Source organism: Chroicocephalus ridibundus, chromosome 6 (genome assembly GCF_963924245.1).
Source record: "Chroicocephalus ridibundus chromosome 6, bChrRid1.1, whole genome shotgun sequence".
NCBI classification, from domain to species: Eukaryota; Metazoa; Chordata; class Aves; order Charadriiformes; family Laridae; genus Chroicocephalus; species Chroicocephalus ridibundus.
In genome coordinates, this window is record NC_086289.1 from 55,557,628 (window position 1) to 55,584,902 (window position 27,275).

A 27,275-nucleotide genomic window follows, 5' to 3' on the forward strand; every position below is an offset into this window, starting at 1 on the left:
GCCGGCACCAACACACACACACACACACACCCGCCTCCCCCTTTAGCGTAACGAAGCAGAAACCCCCGGCCGGCGCTCGGGGACCGGCAGAGGCGTCGGGGAGCGCGGGCAGGGGGGGTCCTGCGATGCCCGGCGCCCCGCAGGGATGCCGGTGCCCGCCGCCGCTGCCCGCGACCCGGGTCCGTGCCTGAGCCCCGGCGGGCGGCTGGCGGCCGCGGTCTGCCTGGGCGCCCTGGGCAGCCTGGGCTTCTGCAGCAACCTGCTGGTGCTGCTGCTCTTCTGGCGCTACCGGGCGCTGCGCTCCCCCATCAACCTGCTGCTCCTCAACATCGCCGTCAGCGACCTGCTGGTCTGCGCCCTGGGCACCCCCCTGGGGCTGGTGGCCGCCGCCCACCGGGGCCGGGGCTCCCCGGGGGTCGCCTGCGCCTGGCACGGCTTCGCCAACGCCCTCTGCGGTGAGTGGGACCGGCACCGGCACCGGCACCGGGGGGGTGGCTGCGGGGGGCTGCGCCCACGGACGGGGGGACGAGGCTGCGCCCCGCAGCCTGCCGTCGGGGAGGGGACGGGGACGGGAGAGCCCCGGCAGGTGCAGGGGAGCAGAGGGTGAGGTGTCCATGGAGGAGGGTTTGTCCGAGTGCGAGCGGGCTGTGTGGGGCGCTGTCGGTGGGGAGCAGCTCCCCGAGGATGCTCAAGGCCCAGGGTTGGGGTTAAACTTGCCCAACTTCAGTTGCTTTTCTGGAAAAAAGGCTCATAAGCCACCAGGCAGCGTTAAGTGCAAGTCCTTCGGGCTGCAAGTGCGTGTTTCTTGCAGTTACTTACTTGCGGAAGAGCTCCACGAACTTTAAAGAATGAAAACGGAGCAGGCAGCTCTGAGCCTCAAGAGCTGCTATTTCTCTGAAATCTCCTGGCTTTCAGACCCGACTCCAGGTCCTGGCTGCGGGTACAGGCAGCGCTGGGCAGGCCAGGAGGAGGTTGCACACCCCGGGGCAGCGGGAGCGAGGTGGGGGCAGAGGAGCCACAGGATGCTGCCATGCAGGGCAGTCGTGATGCCGGTGCAGAGGGACACCAGGAACACCCCAGTGTGCAGGAGGGGAGTCCAAAGCTCCAGCTCCTGGGGACTGGCGTGACTCCCGCCTTTACCAGCCCCTTCCTCGCCTGCCAGCTGGGCACATGGAGGGAGACCCACATTGCAGAGGGGGCCATGGGGACAGCAGGTACACAGACCTGCCCCTGCCTCATCCTCCCAGCTCTGTGGTGTTGCTGCCTGAGCTTTAGAAACAGAAGTTTAGAGTAATGTCACTTTGAGCTAAGTAAGTTTAACAATATCGTCTATTTACAAGCTTCCCAGCACTCAAAATCTCTCCCAGCCTCCTTTACCACTCCAGACACGGACACCCAGCAGTGGGGTTCCCCCCCAGTTAGCACTCATACGGGTCAGAAGCTTTCGCAGTAGGGTCACTGCTCTGCCCATGAGTAACAGCCCTGAACAACCAGAGGAAAAGAGCTCAGCATCCCATCCAGCCTGCCCGCCGCGGCTTTTGGAGACGTATCACTTAAACCCACTACAAAGATACTTGCAGCAGCGGTTTAGGTGTTCGCTGCCACCTCTCTCCCTGATGAAGTTATACAGGGTAGCAAACCAGCTTTGCGTACGTAAAACCTTTACATGCCAAGGAAAGTTTAAAGAGAGCATGTCAGCATTAACCAGCAGCTCCAGCTACATTCACTTGTACCTGCCAGCATCGCTTCCAAAAAGCAGGCTGGGAGGCGTGTGTGGAGGGGAAAGGACAAACTCTAACATCAGCATTACAAATTATCTCCCCCCCAGCACTACTGTTTGCAGAAGAAATCTTTGCTTTGCTGCTAAGGGCTTTTCTCGCCCCATTCCTATCCGCTGACAGTACCCCAGTTGCAAGAGACCCGTAAATGTCTCTGCGCAGGCTCACGAGCAGCCCAGCACGGCCGTGCTGAGGCACACCAGGGCACCTGCTGGCACAGTGGGCTTCGTGACATGTTTTAATCTACATTTCTTCGTTGGCATATGGCGATAAGTCCGTATGAAAAACCTGGGGGGCTGTGCTTCCCCAGAGGGGGTTCAGGCTGCTGTACTTGCCAGCCGGCAGAGGCAGAGGGGCACCTCTCATTTTCCCCATCTCAGAAGAGGTGCCTTGCCCTGTGAAGAGGACTTAGATTTTTGCTGACTATTAAAGTCAGCTTTAGATAAGAAAAGTGTCGCTTTAAAGAGCTGCGAATCTTGCCCTTGGAATCGAGTTAGGTTTCAAACCCAAGCAACAAAGCGCCCGTGTTCCTTACGCTCTTTCTGCTTTTTCTGGTCTAACACGGAGAGACACAGCTCTCTATTTGGACTTTGTGGTTTCGTCGGGAGTTACAAACGCTCTGCAGGGAAAGCTTTCCTGTCTCTCACCGGGAGATTTATTCAAGCAGGTTCCTCCGGTGACGCACGCCCTCTTCCCACTTCCACAGAAAGGTCTTTTCTCTCCCACAACTGAAATTTCTCAAGCAAAGTCACTTTTGTTCCTCCGCAGTGTCTGCCCTTGCTCACGTACGTTTTGTTGTGAGAATGCCACGTTCTCGAGGTCCAGCACAGCACAAGGCTGGGGGGTTTGTGCGAGTCTCCAGCATTCATACGGCCGCATGAAAACATCCAAGAAGTGCCTGGAGACTGTAACGTTTGGGAAGTGGGCAAGGAGAGGGAAGGTTGTGTGAAGAGCTCGGAATACAGGCATGGGCATTTATTGTTCCTCACACACCTTTCCCGCGGGGGAAAAAAAATACAAAAAAAAAAAAAAAGACATCTGGGAGAAAACATAAATCCCAGGAAGCAGAGCCAACACTACCATTTCAGGCAGAAGCAGTGATGCTTAAGGAAGCCTGTGAAGCTGGATAAGCCCTGAACTTTGGGCAAATACCGCTATTAGCCCTTAATCCTTAAGTCTTACCAGTGCACCGAACACCAAATCCGGTAGAGAAACCAGGATTTTGCTGCAGGTCACACACACGCATAGGTATACATGCAGAGGGATGTGCTCAATTATTAATCAGTGTTTTGGCTGGACACAGGTTTAAAGACTCCCCAGTTTTTGGTGAGGGAGCTCAGGCTCTCAGCATCTCCCGCCCTTGGAGGGACACCTCCAGCCCCAGCCCTTGCCACTGCCCCACAAAGCCACTGCCATCAGTCTCACCTTTAGCTTGAAGTATCGCTTCGGGAGATAAACCAAAGCCTTAACTCAGCCACTTCTGCTAATGCAGATGTGTTTTTTTTCATACAGGCATCGTCTCGCTCATCTCCCTGGCTGTACTTTCTTACGAACGTTACTGCACCATGACGGGAACGACAGAGGCCGATACCACAAACTACAGGAAGGCATGGACAGGCATCGTCCTGTCCTGGACGTACTCCTTGGTCTGGACCGCACCCCCTCTTTTCGGCTGGAGCAGTTACGGGCCAGAAGGACCAGGGGCAACGTGCTCCGTGAACTGGCATTCAAAGGACATTAACAACGCCTCCTACATCATATGTCTTTTCATCTTTTGCCTTGTAATCCCTTTTGTCATTATTGTTTATTCGTATGGGAAGCTGCTGTGCGCGATAAGGCAGGTAAGTAGATTCCTCAACTGCATTTGTACTATGACCCCAAACCACTCAGAAACCAGTAACCACCGTTTTCCACCATTACAACTTCTCTGCTGTCAGATGCGCCGCCACCCTTGGAAACTGGCTCTCCCGTGACTGCCTTGGTGACTGGCTCCAGTCTACCAGGGCTTTCAAAATCACATTCCAGTGTGAGCAGCTGCAGGTCCCTAGGACAGCTTCACAGACAGTTTGCCAGACCACCCAAGATACTCCTAATTACCTCGAATTAAAACTAGGAGGGACTTACCTACCTCGATGAGCTTGGTCCTAGGACTTCAATCCGCAGCAAGCCTACGGAGGAGTGAGCATCGCCTGCAGGTTCCGAGGCTGTATGACCCGGGGTGAGGCTGGGAGCTGGGATTTCTGAAGATCATTGCTTCTTCTCTGAAAGCGTAAGAGTGAACCCTGGAAAAAAAGGGTGCTAAAAAGAAAAGTCATATAGAATCCAGCTGCTGGCAGGATCCAGGCAAAGTGAGAAGCTGGAGTTTAGCAAACGCAAGCTGTAAGGCAGTCCTGTGGTATGAAGCTTACTCCCTGCACAGAAAGCAAAGCCAATCCATAAATGACCATGAGCTGTTAATCTTTTCCCAAGATAAGAGAGATTCGCTTTTAATAGTGCTAACCCACCCAGTGCAGCCTTTGGTACGGAGCACTGTCAGGTCGGCACTGTCAGGCAGCTGGAAATGCTGATGCAGTATTTCTTTTGTTTTCTGGTGAGTAGCATCTGCATTTAGCCCGAGCTCTAAGGAGCGACGCACCAGCGCTGCCTGCTCACGGCACGACAATGGCCCTCGTGGGAGAGGACCCATGAGCGTGGCAACCCCTCTGTCGGGGACCAGCCTGCGGGCAGGCAAGGACCAGGCAGCTCAGGCCAGCCCACCCGCTCTCCCCCAGCACAAAGGGAGCATTCGCCACCCTACCCAGCCTCCCTTGGCCCCTGCACCCTGGGAGCCCACCCCGGGCTGGGCGCGAGCTCCGTCAGTGCTAGGAGGTCTGGCTTTGTCCCAGCTCGTGCAGCAAGTGCCTGAAAGATAAGAGGGAGTTAGATAAAATCACTCTATAAGCCACATTTCAGATGTAAACATTTAACTTAAGCTTATTATTGCTTTGGGACTTTGGGTAGAATTAAATCAAACCAGTGGAGATGGTTGAGTTAATCCTTCTCAGTTGCCTCGTCACAAACACCTTTCGTTCCCCTGGTAGCGAGCTCAGCCCTCTTTGGCCACCCTTTGCTGGGAATGGCGACTGCTCCGGCACCACCACGGACCTGTCCCTGAGTGCGGGCAGCGGCTGGCTCCCACAGGACTCTGTTTTTTCCACCTTTTGAAGCTACAAAAACTGATTTAGAGGTGCTGCAAGCCAGTCCTGGCAGCCAAGACTGGAGCGGGAGAGTCTCTTCCTCTCCAAAACTACTCCACGGGCAAAACCCAGCGAGATAACCTGGATGGAGGGTTGTCCCCTGTGGGAAGGCCGTGCTGTCCCATAGTCGGAGCCAGCTCCAGGGCTCAGACAGGTTCTCCTGTCCCTGTCCTCCCCAGGGCAGCAGAGCCTTCATTTCTGCTGGGGCTGCACCTAGGTGGGAGCACCAAAGGGTGCTCCGACTTTTCAAATGAAATACTCTTCCCACTGATGCATCCATGACATAACATGTGAGGTTTTGGCCCCGGAGAGCTCTCTGTCTTCGGGACAGCTTCGGACACTCTCACGGGTGTGAGCATTGGTGTGCCACCAGTTGAGGTGGCAGCAGGACTCAGCAGCTTTAGCAGAGCCCTCTGCAAACCCAGCGAGTGATGGGACCCCTTCAGGGATATGAACTGGTCCTCTGGTGACCACTGTGGTGTGGAAAGGTGACAGGGTGGTGGCAGGGGGCTATACCACCTTTCCTCAGGGGTGACGAGTGTGGAGGTCAGGAGCTGCCTTTCCTGGGCTGCCTGGTCCTGCGGGGACCCCAAAATATGGGAAACCATCTGGGAAATAACATGAAAATTATTCTTGGAAGTGGAAGAGCCATTTTTCTGCAGTTTGTGCCAAGTCTGCGCGTGTGATGTGTTATATTTGTTTCATGACCCTGCGGGACGGGGCTCCTGAAGCCCCAGCATCCAGGTCAGCTGGTTCTGAGGCTCAGCCTCTACCAGTGTCATCACACCTGATTTTCCAGAAACATGCCTCTGTCTGGATGCAAGTTATCCTGCCATGAAGGGGGATTTTTCATGAAGAGGGAAAGTCAACACCAGCCAGTGCTGCCGGAGACACCTGGAGCACGAGGGCTGGACACTGGGGAGCTCATTTGGGAAGCTGCAGAGCAAGGGGCAGGCAGGAGGCAGCGGAGCCCCAGAGCCTCCCATTGCCCACAGGCTTCTCCCAGCTCATCTTCCCCTGCAGCAGCAAGGTGCAGAAGAAGCAGCAAAATCCCTGGTGGGTGTAGGAGGGAGGAAAAAAAGGCTGAACAAAAGAAGCTTCACATGCAAGCTAAATATTTAAGGGATAGAACAACAGACTTTTTTGCTTTTACAAGGTCCCAAATTATAGGGAATACTCTGTAAGCCTTTCATCGTGCCTTCAGCTCCTGCCATGAATAGCTCCCTGTGACGGAGGTTATCTGCATCACTTACAGAAGTAAAGTTGCAGTGGGAGATCGGGGTGTTTGGTTTCAGCCAGGCATGAAAAATTGTATCCTTTCGCTTGACATTTGTATTTTCATGCTCTGGTTTCTGACATGATTGTCATCACAGGAGGTATGCAGGGATGCTTAAAATCTTGGAAATCAGTCCAGGCTCTCATAGTTCCCTGTGCTGCTTGCAAGTGGCTGACAGATCCTACCGTCTTGCTTCGAGCTCTCAGTTTCCTTAAGCCAAACTGTCACCACTAAGGGAGGACCCCCTTTTGCCCCCACATCTCATTTCAGGGTGGCAGGCGACAGCCAGCGGGAAGGGTTCGCTCTGAGCCATTCCAAATGAATAGCAGAGGAGCTTGAACATATTACAGTACGCTGCTGACAATAAATCTGAATACTGAAAACATCCATTAGAAAATGAGGGCTATTTAGGTTCCCAAACACCTTCAGCTTTCCTCTTTGTTATCTCCTTTCTGTTTTGATACCAATTTCATGCCTCCCCTGTGAAGCGCTGTGTGGGACCAGGTGAGAGCAAAGGCTGCTGCTTTTCCCGGGGGAGGCTGTTGTGCTGCAGAAGCACAATGAAGTTGTGCAGCGGCAGACAGCTGGGTGCCAGGGTTTACCTCTCCTTCCCAATGTTCCTGCGCGGGGGGGTTCACCACAGCACCTCAGCGGAATGGCAAGAGCCGGCTTTGCCTCCCATGGCTGTTCCCGTTCCCATAACGGAGTTGCTAGAGGAAAGCTGCTGAGTGGGGTTTGCTGCAAAGAGGAGGATCACAGAATCATAGAATGGTTTGGGTTGGAAGGGACCTTAAAAATCATCTAGTTCACCACCCTGCCCTGGGCAGGGACACCTCCCACTAGACCAGGTTGCTCAGAGCCCCATCCATCCTGGCCTGGAACACCTCCAGGGATGGGGCAGACACAGCTTCTCTGGGCAACCTGTTCCAGTGCCTCACCACCCTCACAGGAAAGGATTTCTTGCTGATATCCAATCTAAATCTCCCCTCTCCCAGTTTGAAACCGTTACCCTGTGTCCTCTCACTACACTCCCTGATAAAGTGTCCCTCCCCATCCTTCCTGTAGGCCCCCTTTAGGTACTGGAAGGCCGCTATAAGGTCTCCCCGGAGCTTTCTCTTCTCCAGACTGAACAACCCCAACTCTCTCAACCTGTCCTCATAGCAGAAGTGCTCCAGCCCTCAGATCATCTTTGGGGCCTCCTCTGGACCCACTCCAACAGGTCCATGTCCTTCTTGTGCTGAGGGCTCCAGAGCTGGACACAGCACTCCAGGTGGGGTCTCACCAGGGCAGAGTAGAGGGGCAGAATCACCTCCCTCGCCCTGCTGGCCACGCTTCTTTTGATGCAGCCCAGGACGCAGTTGGCTTTCTGGGCTGGATGCTTTTTCCTTAGTTTTGTTAGCAGAGTTTTGGGAGCGTGTTATTTCCCCTATAGCTGAGCAGGTAGCTTCAGATGAGTACACAGGATCACATCCATGCTACGTGCCCCAGCAGGGAAGCTGTAAGCCCTCAGCTCAGACGGACTTAGAAGTTCACAAAAATGACAGAAGTGAAACAGCGCGTGGGAGACAGCTGGCAGCCACCCTTCAGCCTGCTGCAAGAAGCTGAAAAGCAAATCAAACAACTGCTTCTTATTTTGAATAGCCCAGTGCCATAGGAGGTCCCAGGAGCCTGAGCAGGGTTAGGGGACATCAAGCTAACACATTCCAGTGCTCAGGATGAACCATGCAGGCGGCTGCTCGCAGCTGGGGAAATCCTCTGGGACATGAAGCTGAGCAGCACAGGAAAGCTGGATGCATCCTCCATCCAAATCCCCGTACTGGTTTGAAAAGCCCAGTCACGTCTGTTATTTTGCTGCTTCAAAACCATTCTAACCAGCAGAAACAGTCCTGGACATGGACAAGTCTCAAAGACAACTTCAGCAATGCAAACCATTCATGGGCTACCGAAAACCATAGTTTGGGATTCCTTCTAGGACAAATACTTCATAGCCAGCATCAGGTTCAACCTGAGCTCTTGGATGTCCTGGAGAAGCAAGAGATCTTTCTGGCCATTCCTGGGTTTCACCAGCACGCCCAACCTTGTGGGGCATGGGGAGTAAAGATGCCAAGTACATACCTGCTTGGGTGAACTGTCACATCAAATGTGGTCTTCATCCGAGTTCCCCCACTGGAAATAACCGGCTCACTGAAAGTAACACACAGGCAGCGGTTCCCCCGTTGCATCCATAAAACTTGCAGGAGACAACCATTCTGCTGCCGGGTTTTGGAATAGCTGTAGTCAGCACATGAGACCTTAAAAATGTTTGTTGGAAACAGATAAATGATTTGTTGAGCACAGGGCTTAAAAAGTCATTATTTAGAGTCTTTGACAAGCTTGGCAGAGTCCTCTCACATGAATTGTCAGAATGCAAATATAATCCATTCCAGCTTTTGTATCACTATATTACACCATGGATTTATATTTTTTTCCTTAATTCACTGAGAGGCTACTCTTCTGTCATCTCCTTGACAAATGAATCCGAAGTCCTGCCTCCAAATTATTATCTGTGGTTTATCCTTGGAAATTAGTACATGGGCTCCATACTTTGCATTTCCGCACAGATTCCTGCCCCGGGTTGAGTTGCATCAGCATAAAACTACCATAAGTGCAGTGATGCAGAGCTCCTGAGGTTTAAGGGAGGGTTAGCAGCTCTTTCACCTCAGACTCCAAATCTGACCAGTTTCCAGACTTTCAGTTCCCCTTCTTGTCCCACCCCGCCAGAGCATCCATCCTCGCAGGGGGAAAAGGAGCAGCAGCGCAGCAGCAAAGCCTGCCAGAGGCCAGGTTCTCTGGCAGGGCTGCGGCCCCATCTCCCCTTCTCCAGCTGGCACTGGGACACCAGCCAGGGGACAGGTAGCCAGCACCAGTGGCCCACAAGGACATTCATGCCATGGGCACCCATGCCAACGCACAGGCTGGCCTGCTGGCATGGGGAGGGCGAGGAGGCAGAGCACAGCCCCAGGCGATGCTCGCTGCCCCCAGCACCTCCCAGGCATGCTGGATCCATGGACCAAAGGCATGTCGGGGACTGTGGTGTGGAAATAATCACCTGTGGGTTCTTAAAGAGTACCCAGGCTCGTACCATCCTCGTTACCCACTGCAGAGCCCTCTGAGCCCCCTCGCTCCAGGGGGAATCACAAGCAAGGCAGGAAAAGTCAGGATCTAGGCACGCTTTCCATCAGACCTCTGCCCTCTTAGTTCCTCAAGTGTTATAGAAAGGAAAAAAAAAAACGTAGCAAGGCATTTGATGTGTTATATATTAATTTCATTAATTAATCCAACAGTTTCTAGTGTTGGGGTAATAGTTTCGTATGGCTTGGGCAGAGGAAAATGGGGGGAAACAGCACTGTTTGACGATTCCCTTCCACTGATGAGAAGGGGAAAGGGTAATTACACTGGCCCTCGAGCATTTATCAAGACAATTATTAATGCTGCTGCACTGCTTACCCAGAGCAAATTGAGACTGAACTGGGGATGTGAGACAAACACATTCCCAAAGGCAGGAAGCATTAAAGCTTAAGCACTGAAACCCTTCAGATGCCAAATAAGAGAAATCGGACTTCAGACAGCTGAACCCGGAGGAGCCTGCAGTAACAGCACAGCCCCAACGATGGAAGGGAGCAATCACCTTTAGAAACAAGAAAATCTACCCACGTACAAAATAAACAAGGAATTGGTTTTCTTTGCTCCACTCGACTTCAATCCCAGAGAAAACGCAACTGTGGGATGCATTTATATTTTCCCCACTCGAATGGTAGCGGGCGCTCTCCTCATTAGAGCTGCTCGTACTTGGTTCATCATCAGAGCTGCCCATACGTGGTTGGTCTCTGCTGCAGGTTCTCCTGCAGTCAGTGCTCACTCTCAGAGCTGGAGGAACTCTTCCATTAGCAGTGATAACCATGGGCACTGGAATATCAGACATCTACGCGAACACAAAAAACAAATACAACAAGGGCAACAGGCCACGTGGTGGCTCTGAAGCAAGGGGCAACATTTCCACCCCCGGGTGCTGTGATTCCCTGTAGGATTTGCTTTAAGGGAGGGCACTGCGACTGTCCTCAGCTTCTCCAAGGAGGAGACATAGCCTGTGCTCTGCCACTGCGTTTGAGTGCAGCAGAGATTTTTCCAACAGCAGTCACTTACCTGATGAACACACTAAGGATTTTTCTAGTTGAAAACAAAGCAGCTGTGAACGCTGGGGGTTTTTTTCCCCCCTTCTAGCTCAAATATTTTTCAGCAGGTGTTTCAAAAACTCAGAAGCGAAGGGTTGAAGCCTTTGCAGTTGGGGAAGGTAAGTTTTGCAGACTGCTTTCAGGCTGCAGGACAGCAGGGAGCAGCCGTGCCCCGCAGGCAGAGCTGCACTTTCCTTCTTCCCAGAGCACAGTCACCCGCCAGCGCCAGAAACCACATTTTCCTCCTCCACTGGCTCTACGTGATACTTCTCTGCGTATCGCAGGGGTGCGGGGCCAGCCCAGGCTCACATCCCGCACTGTGCTACCTGCCAGGCAGCGTCTCCATCCATCCTATTCTCTGCCCCATCACTGCCCTGGGTTTCAGCCCACGACCATCTAACCTGCAGGGAAAGTGTGCTGTGGGAGCGAGAAGGGAGAAATCGGCCCCCAGAACTCAGCCATTTTATCATTAGGTAAAGGAAAAAAAACTAGCGAGGAGACTCAGCAAATGAGCAAATCCCATCTCTACCTTTCTAGGGGAGCACCCCTCGCAGCAGTCCTTGAAGCACTGCTTAAAATCCCCTCCAACTCAGCAACCAGATGCAAATCACTTCTCATTAGCAGTTGCTTTGGGAGAACACCCTCTCACCCATCAATCCCTGGTCTAATGACTGGTCTTTAAGGCTCTGCAGAGAAAAATACCACAAAAATGCAAGTCTGGGAGTAAGATTCACTGCCTCACTTTTACAGGTGGACTGTGTCCGAGCTCCCCTGCCCCGACAGTAACCTGCCCCCAGAGGGGCTCCCACTCGCTCTTCGAGCCCAGACAACTAGAGATAGACCTGCAGGGGACCGAAAGGAGAGCAAAACACTAACCCGCAGCACAAAGCCATTTCAAGCCTAATGAAGCTCTACTCCAAACACCATAGGTTTTCCATGATAGCAGCCAGGTTTCACCCCCAAATGGCCAAATACTCTACCTGAGCATACCGGAAGATACAACAGACACAGCAGCACATCGCCAGCTCCCTGGGTTCACAGAGAGGGATCCCCCTTCACTAGGAGACGAGGTTGGGCACTGCAAACCCTCCACACAGAGGAGCCTGAGAGTCTTCTCCGAGACGTCCTGCAATTGCAAAGGTCCCACTTAAGAGTGCACATCAGCACAGAGTTGCTATACAGATATACTTGGCTGTTACCACATGCAGTAGCACTAATTCAATTAATTTTCTTTTAAAACACACCCATCTCGGAGCACGGCTATTGCCTGTGCTCTTTGGGAGACCCGTGCAGGGTGTCCCGCTCCCCTGGAAGGGGAAGCACTAGGACACCCTTCCTCATGGGTGGGCTCTGCTGCGTGCCAGGAATGAGCCTGCCCTCCTGGACACCCCAAGGACACGCTGGACAGACTTGGGTGAACAGATCCTGAGGGTCCTATTCTCCTAGTATTTGATTTTATATCTAGAAATCACATAGTGTTTGAGAAAAGCTCCACTCTCAATGAGAAGAGCGTGCCATCATCACAGTCATTACCAATTACAGCAACAAAGAAAGATGCAGAAGGAGGGGAACCAAACCAGTGTGAACAGAAATAGCGCTGAAGTATTTTAATATTCATTCTCACTGACAGATGTGCTATGCAGATTAATAACTCCGAAGGACATGCTTCCTTCGAACTGTAAATGTTTCCTGCTTTACCCATCTAAGCGCCCCAAAGCCTAGAAGCTCACCCGCTGGGTTACAGAAAGCTAAATAGGAGAAGGACGAGGCAACGCTGAGAACCCAGAAACCTCCCAGCAGCGCTGCACCGTGCCCGCACTTGGTACGTAAGCTTTTGCAAACATCAACCACGATGAATTATTTCAATATTCTGATATTTAATATGAATAATTAACCACTTGTAGTGATTACAAGACCTCTCCTTACAGGTATAGAGCCCTCTGTGTTTATAAAGGCAAGCGAGGAACTGAATTTAGATTTAAATTTTAATCTTCAATCAGGCGGTCCACCCTTGTGAGGATGGGGGTGGGTGCAAGAGGATGCTGTGAGCATTTGAGGGCATGTCTGAGCCACAGCGCTCTCTCCCTCGCACAGCACAAGGCCCTTACTATTACTCGTCTGGCACCTTCCAAGCCCTCTCAGAGATGAGAAAAATTACAATAGCAGAGGTGAAAGAGGTCAGCACAGCAGATGGAAATGGAATTCTTCTTCTCTCTCCCCCGGCTTGCCTCCCTATAATCTTTGGCAGAGGTCTGCCTTAATGTTGGAAACCACAGCTTCCAGAAAGCAATCAGTGGAGGTCCCTGCAGGGGCCGTGTCATCCCCTTCCAACGGGACAAAGCCTGGGACCACCTTTAAGTGCTTTTGGTCAAATTTCCACAGTATTGTTCTTGTTAATACGCTTACCACAGGAGATTTTCCACAGCTTTAATTTATTGGAAAAAAAGACGACTTGCGGAGGGAAGTTTTCACCTGACTCTTAGGGCCGGGCAGCACCGAGAGCACAGCCCAAGGGTCAAGAGTTTTATTTGGACACACCTCTTAGTGTCCCCTCTGTAAGAATAAGCAAACTTGGGATATTCTGGCGTAAACCCAACTCATTAAGGTATATGAACTTGCCTTTAAGGTTGAAGTTGTGTGTTTTTAAATACAATTTGATGCATAAGCATTAGCGGGGTTCAAGAGCACAAGACGTTCTGCACATCATGAATGGTCATAACATCTGTCATCTGGTTCCCTTCCCCTGTAGCCGGGTGAGGTGGACGTCTCTACAGCACTCCAAAAGCGATGGGATGCTCAGGTCAGCCCAAACTGTGCCTCAGTCACTGAGGGAGTCAAAGGTGAAACAGCATAGGAAAAAGGCAGGGAAAAGGAAATGTTTGGCTGGAAAAATAGATCGCTTACGTGGACTGTCATCAAGCCTCAATAATAAAAATGTACTCATCTAGTTAAAGGTTTCTTTGCATTTTCACACGGCCCTAGAAGAGAGGGTGCCATCTCGTAGCAGTGTACTCCACAGACATTCGCTCTTAAATCCCTACTCGGGCAAGAAGTGGGCAGAGGGGCAGTGCAGGTGAGACCAGAGACCTTGGGCAGGGAAAGCAGAGCATCTCCTAAGTGAACCCACATACGAGGCTCAGCTCCCTCAGGCTACATGGCTTTTGCCAAAAAAAAAAAAAAAGAAAAAGGATGGAATTCTGGTTGAAATTAATTAGTGGTTTGAGGCAAAAGCAATTTCTTACGGATGTTTTAGTCCTCCCTGTGCATAAGGTGTTCCACTATCCATAAAATTACACTTAGTCCCAGGCAAGAAACCAGGCGCCAAGAATGCTGTGTGCTGTGGTCATGGAAAAAATGTGCAACTGCTACTGCGAGAGTCTCCACAGCCCGCCACCCGCCACCTGCCGACACGCTCGCTTCCTTCCTAGAAATCCCGAGGAAGGTTTCCCAATCTTGAGGATAATTGCATTTTTTGCTCTTGAAACTAAGTATTTTAAAACAGTTTCCACCTCTGCTCCCCACCGCTAGCTCAGCTTTGCTCGGGCTGAAGCAGGAGCCAGAAGAACCTCCCGGTTTCACCGAAGGCGGAACGGGGAAGCTGCGGGAGGTGGTGGTGCATTTTCTCTGACTTGCGGAGGACTGACAAACCTCTTCCATTTCACAGTTTCTACAAGGAATCGCACACATGCAAAGAACTAGTATGCAAAAAAAATTAAATATATAAATCCCAGAGAGGTTTAGCAGCTGCCCTCTTGTACATAGGAAAGACCTGGACCCCAACAAGGCCAACCAGCTGTTATCGCACAAGGGGCACAAGAAAAGGTTTATCTTTGACTCAGATGAAGGAATCTGAGTTTTTGCCGCTAAGACAGTGATACTGCTAAGCCTCACGAGATGTTAGTTTACCAGATCTAAGCCCAGGAAAGCAGCACACCAGGAAACTGGAGAGGTAGAAGTTTCCAAGTGACAAACCAGCATTGCTGCTGCTTTTTGCCTCAAGTCGTTTTAAGTCCTGTCTCCTGTTTTGTTCTTCCCCATCTCTCTCTGTGCTGTGCTGCAGTCTGACCAGCTGGGTTCAAACCTGTTACACCGATGTAAAATCTGTTTGGTGAAGTAAAAGCCCAAGGTCTGCCAGGAGCAAAGCGCTCCTCCCATGGACAAGCGTTAAAATGGAAAAACAACATAAAGTTGGCGACCTGCTTTTCTCACTCTTGTTTCCACAACAAGGCACTGAATGCACGGGAATTTTAAGAAAGCCTAAGCTCTGAATCAAAGATTGTATGAAAATATTGTCATTATCAACACGGGTAACATGTTTCTAGGTTTTATGATTGCAGTGAGAAGATTTTAAGCATAATTCAAAGACTCAGATGCTAGGAAGGATAGAAAAAAACTTCCTTAAAATTAAAATCTAACCTGATCTTGCAACGTTTCTGGATGGTAGCACCAGCCACTTCTTTTCCTTGATAAACATCAGTATTTCCTCTCCAAGCAAACTTTTTTTCATTATTAGGAGAGACCATGAGCTACTGTGAAACCAGCCACCGTATCACTGCCCCCTGTCTCAGAGCTTCAAGGACATTCTCATTAAGCTTTTGAGGCTAACTTCTTTCTTTCTCTAAGCACCCTATTGACTTTTTGAAGCTTTCTGCTGGGCTTCCATTTCTTTTAGCTCAGCCTTTGCTAAGCAAGCCTGTGCTTGCAGAGGTAGGCTATTCTCACGCCAAGAGGTCTCGTGGACTCTAGACTTCTTGTCCCCGCTCGTCAGGCTCCCTTGGCTTTGTGCATGGGATACGCCTGATGGCATTTTAAGCACCTCGTAGCTCTTTCCAAGCAACACACAGATGTACTGACGTGTGTGCCCATAGCTCTCCTGACCTGAGGTATGAGCATCAACCAAGAACAGACAGCACAGTAACACTGCAAAGGGCTGAGAGTTTCCCCTGAAGCATCCAGCATATCTACTGCAAACCCACTACCGACATTTATCAAGTCTTGAAAGTAGGGCATACGCTGATGTGCAGGGACCATCAAGAAGTCTCACACACACTTTAGGAGATTGAATTGACCTTTAATGTACAGGCAAACCAATTTAATTGCAACTTTCTTAAATTATAGTCTGGTTCTCTAGTACGTATTCAAGTAACTGCCGCTATTAATTCACCAGGGCAGAGTATGACGGGGTATATGTGATTTCATAGCTCTCAGGCACTACTTCTTGATGCACAGGCAGTGATGTCTGAGGTGGTTCAGCTGCTGCCACAGCTCAGGGGTGTCTGTGCTGCCTGTTTTAGAGAAATACATCAGCTTTGCTCACGTAGGCCAGGGGACTCAGCTGGTGTGCTCAGGCCATCGCATAACCAGTTTGGTTGAGGTTTTTTTCCTCTCTCCATCTCGCTTTATTCCAACTTTTCTCAAAGATCCCCCTCCTAGTCCCGTGAGTATCCTTGTCAGCTCTCCAAGCTCTAAATACTATGGTGTTTTCACAAAAAAATCCCAACAGAAAACACGATCAGTCACTCAGCTGAGATTCTCAGATCATCCTGGGGATTCAGGAATTAATCCCAGTGGGAGCTTCATGGCTAAACCTCCCAGGTGGCCCTGGGTGTACTCAGCTGTGCTCTCTTGTCCTGGATGTTACTGAGCAATCCCATATGCATTGCTGAAAAAGCATATTTGACTTTCCTAGCAATGTGATGACTCTGTTATTTCTGCACAGTATGTGTCAGCAATATCAACCAGGAATGTGCTGTGTCCACAGTGACCTCTATTTAAACCTGTTCTTATTGTTTGTTGCATTATTCCCTCATCCATGTCCTTCTCCTGTCTGTGGCACCCAGTGCCACACCACACAAATGCTGTATTTGTGAGCATGCCCGTCCTACACCAGGAGGATGGATGTGTCATTAACGGATTACGGTCAATGAAAAAAAAGAAAGAGAGGCAAATTAATCACTTCTGCAGGCTGAATCACCATCTAGAGGTGCTTCTCTGTGGTAGAAAACATAAAGTAACTTGGCTATTAAATGATAGATCTCAGCACAGGGACTGTCCTTCTCCTGTATCCATGGCCATCTCCACCATGGATCCTGTCTAAGAGCAGAAGTTCGTACACGGCAGAAGCACATCATGGTTTATAATGTCCAAGGCAGAGGCAAACAGGCAACACAACAGACTCCTGCTGCATCCAGCAAACCCGCAGAGTCATGGGCTGCATTAGGAGAATGCATATTCCATCAGCTCATCTAGAAATGCCTATATAATATATGGGACTAAATACTTCATTGGCCCCAGTGTTTGGCATCTTTGTGACCAAGCTTTAGCTGAATTTTAGCTGGAAAGGGCACAGTGAAGACTGTTATGGCAAAAAGGACAGATTACTTGCAAGAATGAATGCACAGTAACATTTCCAGTACATTAGCCTTCGTTCTGCTCACGTAAGTTCTCATGGAAAGTGACTCCAGCCCATCGGGAAACCATCTTTTCACTAGGCAGTGATGGTCCCCAACGTCAGCCTTTGCTGGCTGTCCATGGACTGAATGCTGAGCAGAGCCCAGGATAAACGTGATTAGGACCTTAACTGGGTATGGCAGATGTTTGCAGAGATTGCCAACTATTCCTGACCTTTTTTTAGTTTCCCGTGTCAAAATTAACACCTGTGGGAAGCATGTGAAAACATCACTTTTGTTACATCCCAGTCCAACTACATCGGGCCCAGGAGAGGTTCGCAATGATTCCAAGTGCGAAATTAAGACGCGAATAAGGTCAGATGCTGCTCACTGCAGGTTTGCAGGGTTATTGTTATTCCCCAGCAAAAGTGACTAAGACAAGCGATAGAGTAAAGGCAGAAGTAGAGGAAAGGCAGAAAAGAGAAGCAGTATTACGGAGCGTAGCAAGAGTATACTCACCACCACAGGCACAACAACATCTCAGCGATCCTCCAGAAGTTCAGCGGCGTCCCGTTGATCCGTGGTTGATGGTGGTGGGAGTCTCGGTCCTGATTCCCAAATTGTGGTGGGTCACGGCGCCGGTTATAGTCCAGGTAGCCCAGGTGGGGGTCCATAGCTTGACCAATCAGCGTGACGGTGGCCTTTGGCCGGCTAATTGTCATTTTACGCGGTTGCTGTATAAGCTTTTCCTGCCCGCTTGCTGTTTGGGCAGCGCTTGGCACGTGCTTCAGCAGTTTTGGAGTTAACATCAGAGGCTCAGGTGGCCCCCGGGCTAGGCAGGGTTTGGCCACTCTGATAGCCAGAGACCTGCACCCTCCCCAGCTTGGGGGGCAGCTCACCCTCCTCAGCTGATGGCAATCCTGGGTGGTGACTGGCAAGCAGGAGGACGGTCTGCAGAAGGTGCTAAATAGATACAAGCAAGCTTCTTGTCGGCCTGCAGGCCTGCCGTCGATTTGCAGAAGCCTAAGTAAGCTTTGAGACAATTATTTTGAAGTTCCAGTCTTTCACACACTCTAAGAGCAAGATGTGACCAGGGCCTCCAATTACAGTGGAGATGAACCCCCCACCTCCCCCCAATCCTGCTAACTCCGTACACTGGACCACACATGGAATGTATGGAATGAGTGATACAGAGGCATCGTAAATTTTAGAAAATGGAGAAGATCGTTTTTAGGAGAAACAGAGACTCAGTTTCCAGAAAGAAAAAATAGAGCTATAAAAGCACGTTTCCTGTGGGTGTTTTCTGTACCGAAACCTACAGAAATAGTGAGGGGGTTTTTGTTTTGTTTTGTTTTTTATTTCTTGCACAGCAGATTGAGGTTTAGACTTTTGACCAAACCAGAAGTGAAGGACACTACAGCAGCTCAGTGCGGTGCCAGGGTAACCCTGGGATAAATTCCTGCAGCAGCATCACTGCTGTTAGCCCTAAGACAGAAACAACCCGGGCTGACTTTCCAACCTCTACGGGCCAGCAACTACGGACAAGCTACCTGCGACAGACTTGTGCTTTTACCTTCCCTGGAAGTTATCAGGACTTAAATTAAAGAAAAAGCCCACGGCATCACTTGTCAGCATCGCACAAGCTCCTGTCCATCCACAGAAGTCGATCCGACAGAAAAAGTCGGGGCACAGCCCTGGCGTTGTCTGTTATATCCACATCATCATCTGCTGATGATGTGCCAGCAACATTTCCAGGGTGCTGAGTTTGTTTAATTTTGCAAAAGTTTTCTGCATGTGCCTTGACTATTAATATCAAGGTCCCAGGTTTCCTTGACTGACCAGGGGAGCCTCGCAATTGAAAGCAAAAATGCTTCAAGAATTACAGAAGGGGGAGGATATTCAAAATTTCTGGCTTCAGGACGAAAATAATCACTTCCTACTGCTGGCAAGGAAATTAAAACCTTTCCTTGCTTACCCATGAAACGATTCCCTGGCAGCATCAGTTTGAAAACTGAAAGCTTTTCTTTTTTTAAGGAAAGGAGAGAATACTTTAAAAAGTAAAGAGAGTAATACATGACATAGGTTTGCCTGAGAAGGGTGCTGTTGCCCTGGTAGAACGCCTGCCATCAGAAGTACCCCACTAGCTTTATTTCAGTGTTCAAGCCAGTGACAAAAGGAAGCTTTTTCTCCCTGTTCAGCTGTGCCACACAGCATCAGGATATTCAGGGAGAGACGTAGAAACCAAGTAATACACCGGCTGCCCTGTGGCCTGAGCTCTGCTGGAGGTTATTAGATAGGAAATACCTCCAGAGTCCCGCTCTCCTCTCAAGACCATGCTGATTTTCATCTAGAAAACATCCAGAAAACATTTGTATTCTCTGACCTTACCTGAAGAAAGAGGAAAGGGTTGTTAGCTTGCCATTTCTGAAATCAATAGAAGTCAATAGAAAAAAAAGGAGCTCTGGTTTTCCTCAAGGTGTACCACTCACAAGGCATCGCTCATCACCTGCCCCGCGTGTCTCCTGGCATGGGAGGGCAGACAGAAGGGCCTCAGGAAGGCACAACGAAATGGGTATTTTGCATGGGGATAAAGGAAAGGACTCTGGCAGCCGTCTGCTGATGCCTTTTGGTGCCTCTTCTCAGGAGCCTAAAATCAAGCGCACCTGATGCAAAACGCAGCTCCTCTTCCATTTCCACCCCTGTATCCATGTGCCCCAATCCAGCTGCTTCTACTTCATCCCACAGCCTGAGCGACTTGTAAAGTTTTCTACCAAGTTGGGGCAGACTTTCAAAAAATCTGAACACAGGGAAAATGTCATCCAGAATCAACTCCATGAAACATAAGAAGATAAATGTGAGCTTTCTGTCTGAGATGTCTGTGAATAAATCCGAGCTACTGATGCCTGTGGGCGTCTGAGTGAAATATTCACCTCTCACTAATGGAAATATTTTGATTAACAACTTTATTTGCCTCGTGGCAAATACCACTTTTTTTTTTTTCTGTTAAATCACAGACAAGTGTCATAAAAGATTTCATTTGCACATTAACAGGATATTTATAAAGTATTCGGTAGGAGATTTCCCTCAGCAGGCAACTACAGATATGTTCTGCTTTTTGAACAGTTTTGGTTTGGTTTTTTAATTGGTCTCAAGGTGACTTCCAGCACACGAATACATCCCGCTGGATTCCCCGTAAAAGTGCTTGTAATAGTTTCTTGTGCTTATGGCAGCACTTTGCAGTGCAGGCATTACACAGCAATCAGGAAAAGGTCCAATTTTCAAAACATACTGAAAACTAGGAAACAAGGTGAGGCATAAGACAGCAGTATTTCTATACAGTACGATTTATTTACGAGTACACGGGAACCCCAAGTCCAGAGAAGGAGCCTGTTGTAAATCAGTTGTTTAATTCAACTTCTGACTTTTCCAATGGATTCCAGGGAGAAAGTTCTCTCAAACCCTTGTTCTTCATGTTCTTGCCTGTCTCCTGTCCTGCCCCAGTGGCCTCTGGGTACAGAGCAGTCCACCCTTGGCTGGGTGCATCGCTGCTGGTAGGACACGGACAAGCAGTCCTTCTGGGACCACTGGGTCAACCATCCTCCAGTTAGACCAGGGCAGGTTCTCCCTTCTTCCCTCCGGCCCAAGATACTCACGTTAAATGCTGTTGTTTAGAGGAAGCTGGAGAAGGCTATTCCAGATGAAAAGCACTATTGCTAATCCTATTCCAACCGTTATGTACACAGTTTGGGTACATAACATACAAACCCTGCCCGCATTGGCCAGCTCTTCTCCAGCCAACAACATTTCAGATGACACTGCCAACCCTGTCCCTAGTGCGGCCGCTCCAGGAGCTCCCATGTGTCATCATCTGCTCCCGTTATGAGCACTGCTAATAGTGTATTTGTGCTTCTCTCCCACCCAGGTGAGTGGCATCAACAAAGGGATGGGTCGGACCCGGGAGCAGCGCGTCCTGATCATGGTGGTGGTGATGGTAATTTGCTTTCTCCTTTGCTGGCTGCCGTATGCGACTGTGGCACTTATAGCTACTTTTGGGAAACCTGGTCTCATCACCCCTGCAGCCACCATCATCCCATCCATCCTTGCCAAAAGCAGCACAGTCTACAACCCCATCATCTACATATTTCTGAACAAACAGGTAAGTAAAACGTTATCCTTACGTCTACTCAGATTCAATGTATGCAGGAAGTAAAGAAATAACGAGGGGAAATAAAGAGTGTATTGGTCACATCACTGAAAAACCCCAGGAAAGGGAAGCACAGAAAAATTGCTACGAGGAGCAAATTTCATTGACAAGTCCGGACTTTTGGAAGTTAAATAACCAACTTCCCACATGTCCAAATGGCAACTGATGGGCCCTTTCTTTCCACTACACAATTTGATGAACAACAAGTTAAATGTGGAGGAGAAGAGAACAATGTTCTGGCAAGCATGAAGGCATCAGATACTGTCTGAAGTTGATTCAGACACATGAAGTCTTGTAAGGACGTGAGCCTTTGCTACCCTACGCCATGCCCTGGCACAGTGCATTGCCCACGGTAATGTCTCTTATTTGCAACATCAACTTCCTCTTCCCCTATTTACACTTCTAACCCCCTGGGTACCCCCTAGGTACTACTGAGCCCTTCCCTGCATGCGGGCAGGGGGAGGACCATGGGCCGGTCCCAGCTGTAGTCCCACACCCAGCAAGGGGAAAACTCACGATCCAGCAGGGAAAAGAGTTCGAAATCATGAAACCTTCCCCTTTCCCCTCCCAGTAGGCTACATTTTCTTGTGCAAGCTAAGAAAACATGATGCTGTTAATGACAAAAATCATAGAATCATGTAATGGTTAGAGTTGGAAGGGACCTTAAAGATCAACCAGTTCCAACCCCTTGCCCTGGGCAGGGACACCTCCCACTAGACCAGGCTGCTCAAAGCCCCATCCAGCCTGGCCTTGAACACCTCCACATCAAGGTGATGCACAGCACACAATGAGCAGGAGCCCCTTGCACAGGGATGGAGAATAAAACCTCAGAAGAGGAAAGGGGGGTGAACAGAGATCTACAGAGAACAAGCAGAGATCATCAGAGCTAGTTCAGCCCCTCAACCATCTACAGATCCATCAGCCCACGTAAGTCAGGCACATTTCATTGTTCTTTGCATTTCTGGTGTTATAGCAGGTGGATAATTTGTTTCTCTGAATCCAGCAAATCTTCCACTTTAATTAAGTTTTGGAAGCTGTTAGGAAGCACAGACAGTAAATCACTCCCTCCCTCTTGAAAACAAATGATGATGGTAAAGGATTGATTTGAAGTCTGGCAGTAACTGTAGGTGTTTTTAGCGGTGCGTGAGAAATTCCCGAGGAGTAAAAAGTTTCCATGACACGGTCCGTCAGCTCTACTCACTGTCACTAACAGCTCGGGGAGTATGTTGCTTTCTCTGCTCATGCTCAGCCTCCTGCGGAACTCCCCGACTTCTTCCCTGTGACCTGAACAATTCTTTGCCTTCTCCTTTTTTTTTTTTTTAAATAAATTCTCTCATGAAGCTGCCTGGAACACTGAAGGGAGATTACCATCCCTTACCAGGGGAAAAGCACCCAGCCAGCCCAACAGCTGCCAGTGCTTCCCTTGTGCTTCCCGCAGCCCCAAGCCTTGCTCCCACGCTGGGAGCACTAGCCAGAGCCAAGCTTGTAAACTGCAGCAGCATGACCTGCCGATCCGGGTACCCAGGGGAGAGGTGGAAGCCTGAGCTAATTACGGTAACGGGTAACTGCCGTCTCATCCCAAATCCCGTGGTGGAGGCGCAAAGAAGTCGTCTGGCTGGCTCTCCACTCACCACCTTGCTCTGCACCTGACCCATTCCCATGGCCAGAGCCTCCGCCCTGCGAAGACGACTCTGCATCACTTCCACCCCAGTTAAATCAGGAGAGGCAGGTTAAAAATCACAGGCTGATATTAACATGTTCATGGGCTGGAAGCATCACCCTATGAAACAACAGAGAGGGTGTGGAGGAGTTATCTTTTCTATGGCTGCTTTCTTATTTAATCTTTTTACTAAATATATTGCTTAGAGGCAGCACGTAGACACAAATTAAACAGGGTTTATCCATGTCAAACACATCCCTTAAGTTCACGCTAAACTTTTACTACCAGGGTTACGTACACGTTTGTTTTTTTTTTTTATTTTTCTTCTAAATGCCACTCGGTTTTCATTGCTCAGTTAGTATTTTAGGAACCATCAGTGTTCAGGTTTCTATATTCAGTACAGACCACCAAGAAGTCAATACTCAGAGTTTCACTACGCTCAAGAGAGCAGACAGTAGAAGCACCTCAGATCAGAATACGCTGACCCAGTTTGTTTTGATGTTTCACATACATGTGTGAAATCCTTCGTACTAAACACCGGAGCCTTTCCCATGCAAGGGGCACCCCAAGCGCCCACCCAGAGGCTGCTCCGGAGGCAGCAGAGCCATGAAACACAGGGTCCTGCGGGCTCTGCCCAGGGAGGGCTCTGTGGTGGATTGTACGACCCTTCGTGCTTCCTCTGCTCTGTCTTTCCAGCTCTCCCACTTCTGTCCAGCTGCCTCCCTTCATAAAACTCATCTAGGAAAGTGGCGTTGCTAATTCCTCCGTTAGATCTTGCTCCAAAACTGGTTCAAAAGTGAGCTGTGTGCAGAGAGGAGGGATGGCCAGAGCAGGATAAAGTGAGATTTACTCCTTAGTGAGCCACGCAACAGAAAAACCCCAAAACCAAAAAACAAACCAACGCCAAAACACACAGAATAATGACGCAAGTTAACCCGAGTTGTCTCAGGCTATGTTTCAGCACGACTCAGTGCTGCCTCCACCTCTCCTCCACCGCCCTCTCCATCCCATCCACCTTCTCAGGCAGCCTGCCCTTCCTGTCTAACACTGCAGGTCAATGGTTTCCATATCTCTAAATTAAGCTCCACAACTATGGTCACAAGAGGAACTCCTAGGAACTAGCGTGTTTTGTTCATGCCGCACTCAAAACGCTGGTGTTTATTTCTACGTGAATTTTAGATGTCTGACCTCTTTGGCTGCTGGATCATCTAACTGGTCCCAGATGTTTTATTCCCGTTTTGAGACGGGGGTTTCCTTGACCCCTGCGTGACTGTCAGCTGCCCCTGGGATCGCAGCTCACTGTGCTGATGAGCAGCAGAGTAGAGACCAGCTGGGAGCCAGCTCTTGCAGGAAAATCCGTCTGCCAGCAGCAATCCAGCTCCTGGAGAGTTACAGCCTGGCCGGTACCATGAGACCTGCACCAGAATCACCCCTTTGCCCTCACACCCAAAGCGAGGTGGTTTTCCTCCAGCAGCATCCCTGTTGCCTTTTTGATTCGCAAAATATTCCTGGGGCCTCTTGCAAACTCAAGGCTGGGAAAGGACAGGGAGAAGCGGCGCACCCAGCCTCCCGGGGGTGCGGATTTGGGGTGCAAACAGGAGGTGCCGGTCACCCAGATAACCATGTTCAACACAGACAGCTTTCCTGACGCTATGGAAACCTATAGGGGATATCTTGTTAACTCACGCAGTTTTAATTTCTAATTTCATGGTATTTCTAAAACACTTCTACATCCCGGCTTCCCCCCAGCTTTGGTAAATGTTCAGAAATCTCTGATTGAGCTGGATAAAAATCAGAGAACAGGCCAGATAAAATAACATTTGTGTCGAGCGAGTGCCTCCAGGCAAGGGGTAGGTGAAGGTTAAACAGATAAAAGAGATTCTTACGCTGTAACAGAAATTTCCTGGGGATTAAGCAACTACAGAAAGATGGCTGATAAGAGCCTCACCCGCCCACACAAACTCGACCACGAGGGGAGGGGGGGGAAGCAAACCCCAGAAAAATAGACATTTTAATAAGTAAAATATATATATACACACATTATATATAATATAATGAAATAAAGACGATAATTACTTTCTTGTATAAAGTCTGTAATTCCTGTGAAACTTCAGTTTCTCATGAAAAAAAAAAAAAAAGGCCTTTCAGCTGATGCAAAAATTGTGTGAAACTTCTCAAAAGCCATTTTCCCTAGGAAGCAATCCTGCCGACAAAAAGCAGCGTGATTTTTCCCTTGGCTGCCAATAGCAAGAGCTGTCAGGGCTTGTTGCTATCAGCTGCGTTGTACAGAGAGTCACTATTAAAGTTGGTTTGGACTCTCTTGACGCTAGAGAGATCAGCTCTCAGCGTCTGACTGTGCAGTTGTAGGGAGGCCATGCAGACAATCTAAAATATGTCTAAAATACGTTCTAAAATATGTATTTCCTCTGCAAAAGGCAGTTTCCTTAACTTCACGCAAGAGCTCCCCCCCACTCTCAGATGCACTGTATGTTTTTCCGTGCAATTGAAAAAAAAAATCCCTTGAATAATGGATGCCAACCCCACCCCATCTGAGAGCTTAAACCAAGCACGTTACACAGCTTTTCATCTTTTCCCATGTCAAACACAAATCAAACCAGCCAACATCGCTTCCATCGGCGATTCAATTAGCTCAATCCCTGCCATGCTTTTAGTAACGGGATACATCAATAACCTGACTGCAGGGTAGCACGAGCGGTCTGTCAGAGCCCCCCAAAACCTCCACCCCACAACAAACTGACAGCATTTACCGCTGAGCATGTGGTCAGCTCAGCCGGGTAACAGGCTCCTACAAACCTGAAAACAGCCTAAAAAGCATTTAGTCCTTCCTATTCTCTGTATTGCTAGATAGAATCGTAGAATCACAGAATGGTTCGGGTTGGAAGGGACCTTAAAGATCCTCTAGTTCCAACCCCCCTGCCCTGGGCAGGGACACCTCCCACCAGACCAGGCTGCTCAAAGCCCCATCCAACCTGGCCTGGAACACCTCCAGGGATGGGGCAGCCACAGCTTCTCTGGGCAACCTGGGCCAGTGTCTCACCACCCTCACAGAATAGAATTTATTCCTGATATCCAATCTAAATCTCCCCTCTTTCAGTTTGAAACTGTTACCCCTCATCCTATCACTCCACTCCCTGATAAAGAGTCCCTCCCCATCCTTCCTTTAGCCCATTTAGGGACTGGTAGGCCACTGTAAGTTCTCCCCGGAGCCTTCTCTTCTCCAGGCTGAACAACCCCAACTCTCTCAGCCTGTCCTCATAGCAGAGGTGCTCCAGCCTCTGATCATCTTCATGGCCCTCCTCTGCACCCACTCCAACAGGTCCATGTCCTTCTTGTGCTGAGGACTCCAGAGCTGGACACAGCACTCCAGGTGGGGTCTCACCAGAGCAGAGTAGAGTAATATAGTCAGTAATATTTATATTAAATAAAACCACAGGTTGACTGTTACAGGCCTGCCTGAAAACTTCATTCCTGGCTCTCTCCCCTCCCTACTGCTTTTTAATCAAGGGACAATGAAAATATAAATCGATCTAAAAAATGAATTAAAAAACCCAACTGCCCCTAAATAAATACAGCACCCAATCTGCAAGCAAGCAAAATGCCCCATCTGGATTTTAGCAGTTCACCCATCCCCTGTAGTGCTGAAATATTGCAGTTGTGCCAACATTGCCTTGTTTGTGAAACACTGGCCAAAAGGACTTCTTTTTTCTTCCTCGGTTTCATTCTTCTTTCATTGATGTGCTGGGTTTGTGTGCCCAGATGAAGGAAAAAGGCAGGCATCTCTCTCCCCCAGCTCCTGCTCCCTGGGAGCATCCCACCTTAGCTTATAGAGACCTTGACCTCAGCACAAGCTCCCATTTAGCACAAGAACGTAGTGTTTCCTACAAAACAATTCAGTTTCTAATACAAAATATGATTACATCCATTTTTTTTTCAGGACCAGCCCAGGAATTGAAATGAATATAAAAAGATTGTAAGATGAAGCCTGTCTTATAAGAAGTGAAATGAATGAAACCCCTGGTAACTTGCTGTTCTCTCCGTGTGTGCGATAGTTTTACAGGTGCTTTTTGGCGCTCCTGAGATGCAACAAGGCAACCACGGAGTCCAGCAGCAAGTCCTGGTCCAGGCCCTGCTGGGCGCTGCAGCGGGCGCCGGGCGACACCGGCCCCACGGCGGCCAAAAGCCCGCACCTGCCTCTGCCAGACATCCCACCAGCTAAAAGGGCCACGCTGGTGGCCCACTACAGCCCTGAGCTGGGCTAACGTCACCGGCTGCTGCTGTGTTTGGGGAGTTTGAGTCTAGATGCATGAGTTTTGCCAAATAACCTCGGCTTGTGGCTTCATTTCTGACAAAAACTTGCCCATCTGCTGCCTCAGTGGTTGACTTCACTGATAAGCCATCTCTCTCTTTCTGAAACACTCTTCACCAATCAAATACCATGACTTTTTTGGGAGTTTTGGAAGAAAACAAAATAAAAAAACTCAGCTACCTCTAGAAAAAGGT

General features: G+C 49.5%; 1 protein-coding gene across 1 annotated transcript; it reads left to right on the top strand.

Moving 5' to 3' along the window:
- The first annotated feature begins 145 nt into the window (after window positions 1-145).
- LOC134517871 (pinopsin-like) lies at window positions 146-27,034 on the top strand. Its single transcript, XM_063339858.1, has 4 exons — window positions 146-455; window positions 3,291-3,619; window positions 20,813-21,046; window positions 26,825-27,034. The coding sequence occupies exons 1-4, from the start codon at window positions 146-148 to the stop codon at window positions 27,032-27,034; spliced, it is 1,083 nt and encodes a 360-aa protein (XP_063195928.1).
- The last annotated feature ends 241 nt before the right edge of the window (window positions 27,035-27,275 follow it).

Excerpts from the sequence above, each read along its gene's own strand:
- LOC134517871 (XM_063339858.1), top strand. The coding sequence starts at position 146 with ATGCCGGTGCCCGCCGCCGCTGCCCGCGACCCGGGTCCGTGCCTGAGC. Across the intron at positions 456-3,290 it reads CTTCGCCAACGCCCTCTGCG|GCATCGTCTCGCTCATCTCC; the intron begins GTGAGTGGGACC and ends TTTTTCATACAG. Across the intron at positions 3,620-20,812 it reads TGCTGTGCGCGATAAGGCAG|GTGAGTGGCATCAACAAAGG; the intron begins GTAAGTAGATTC and ends TCTCCCACCCAG.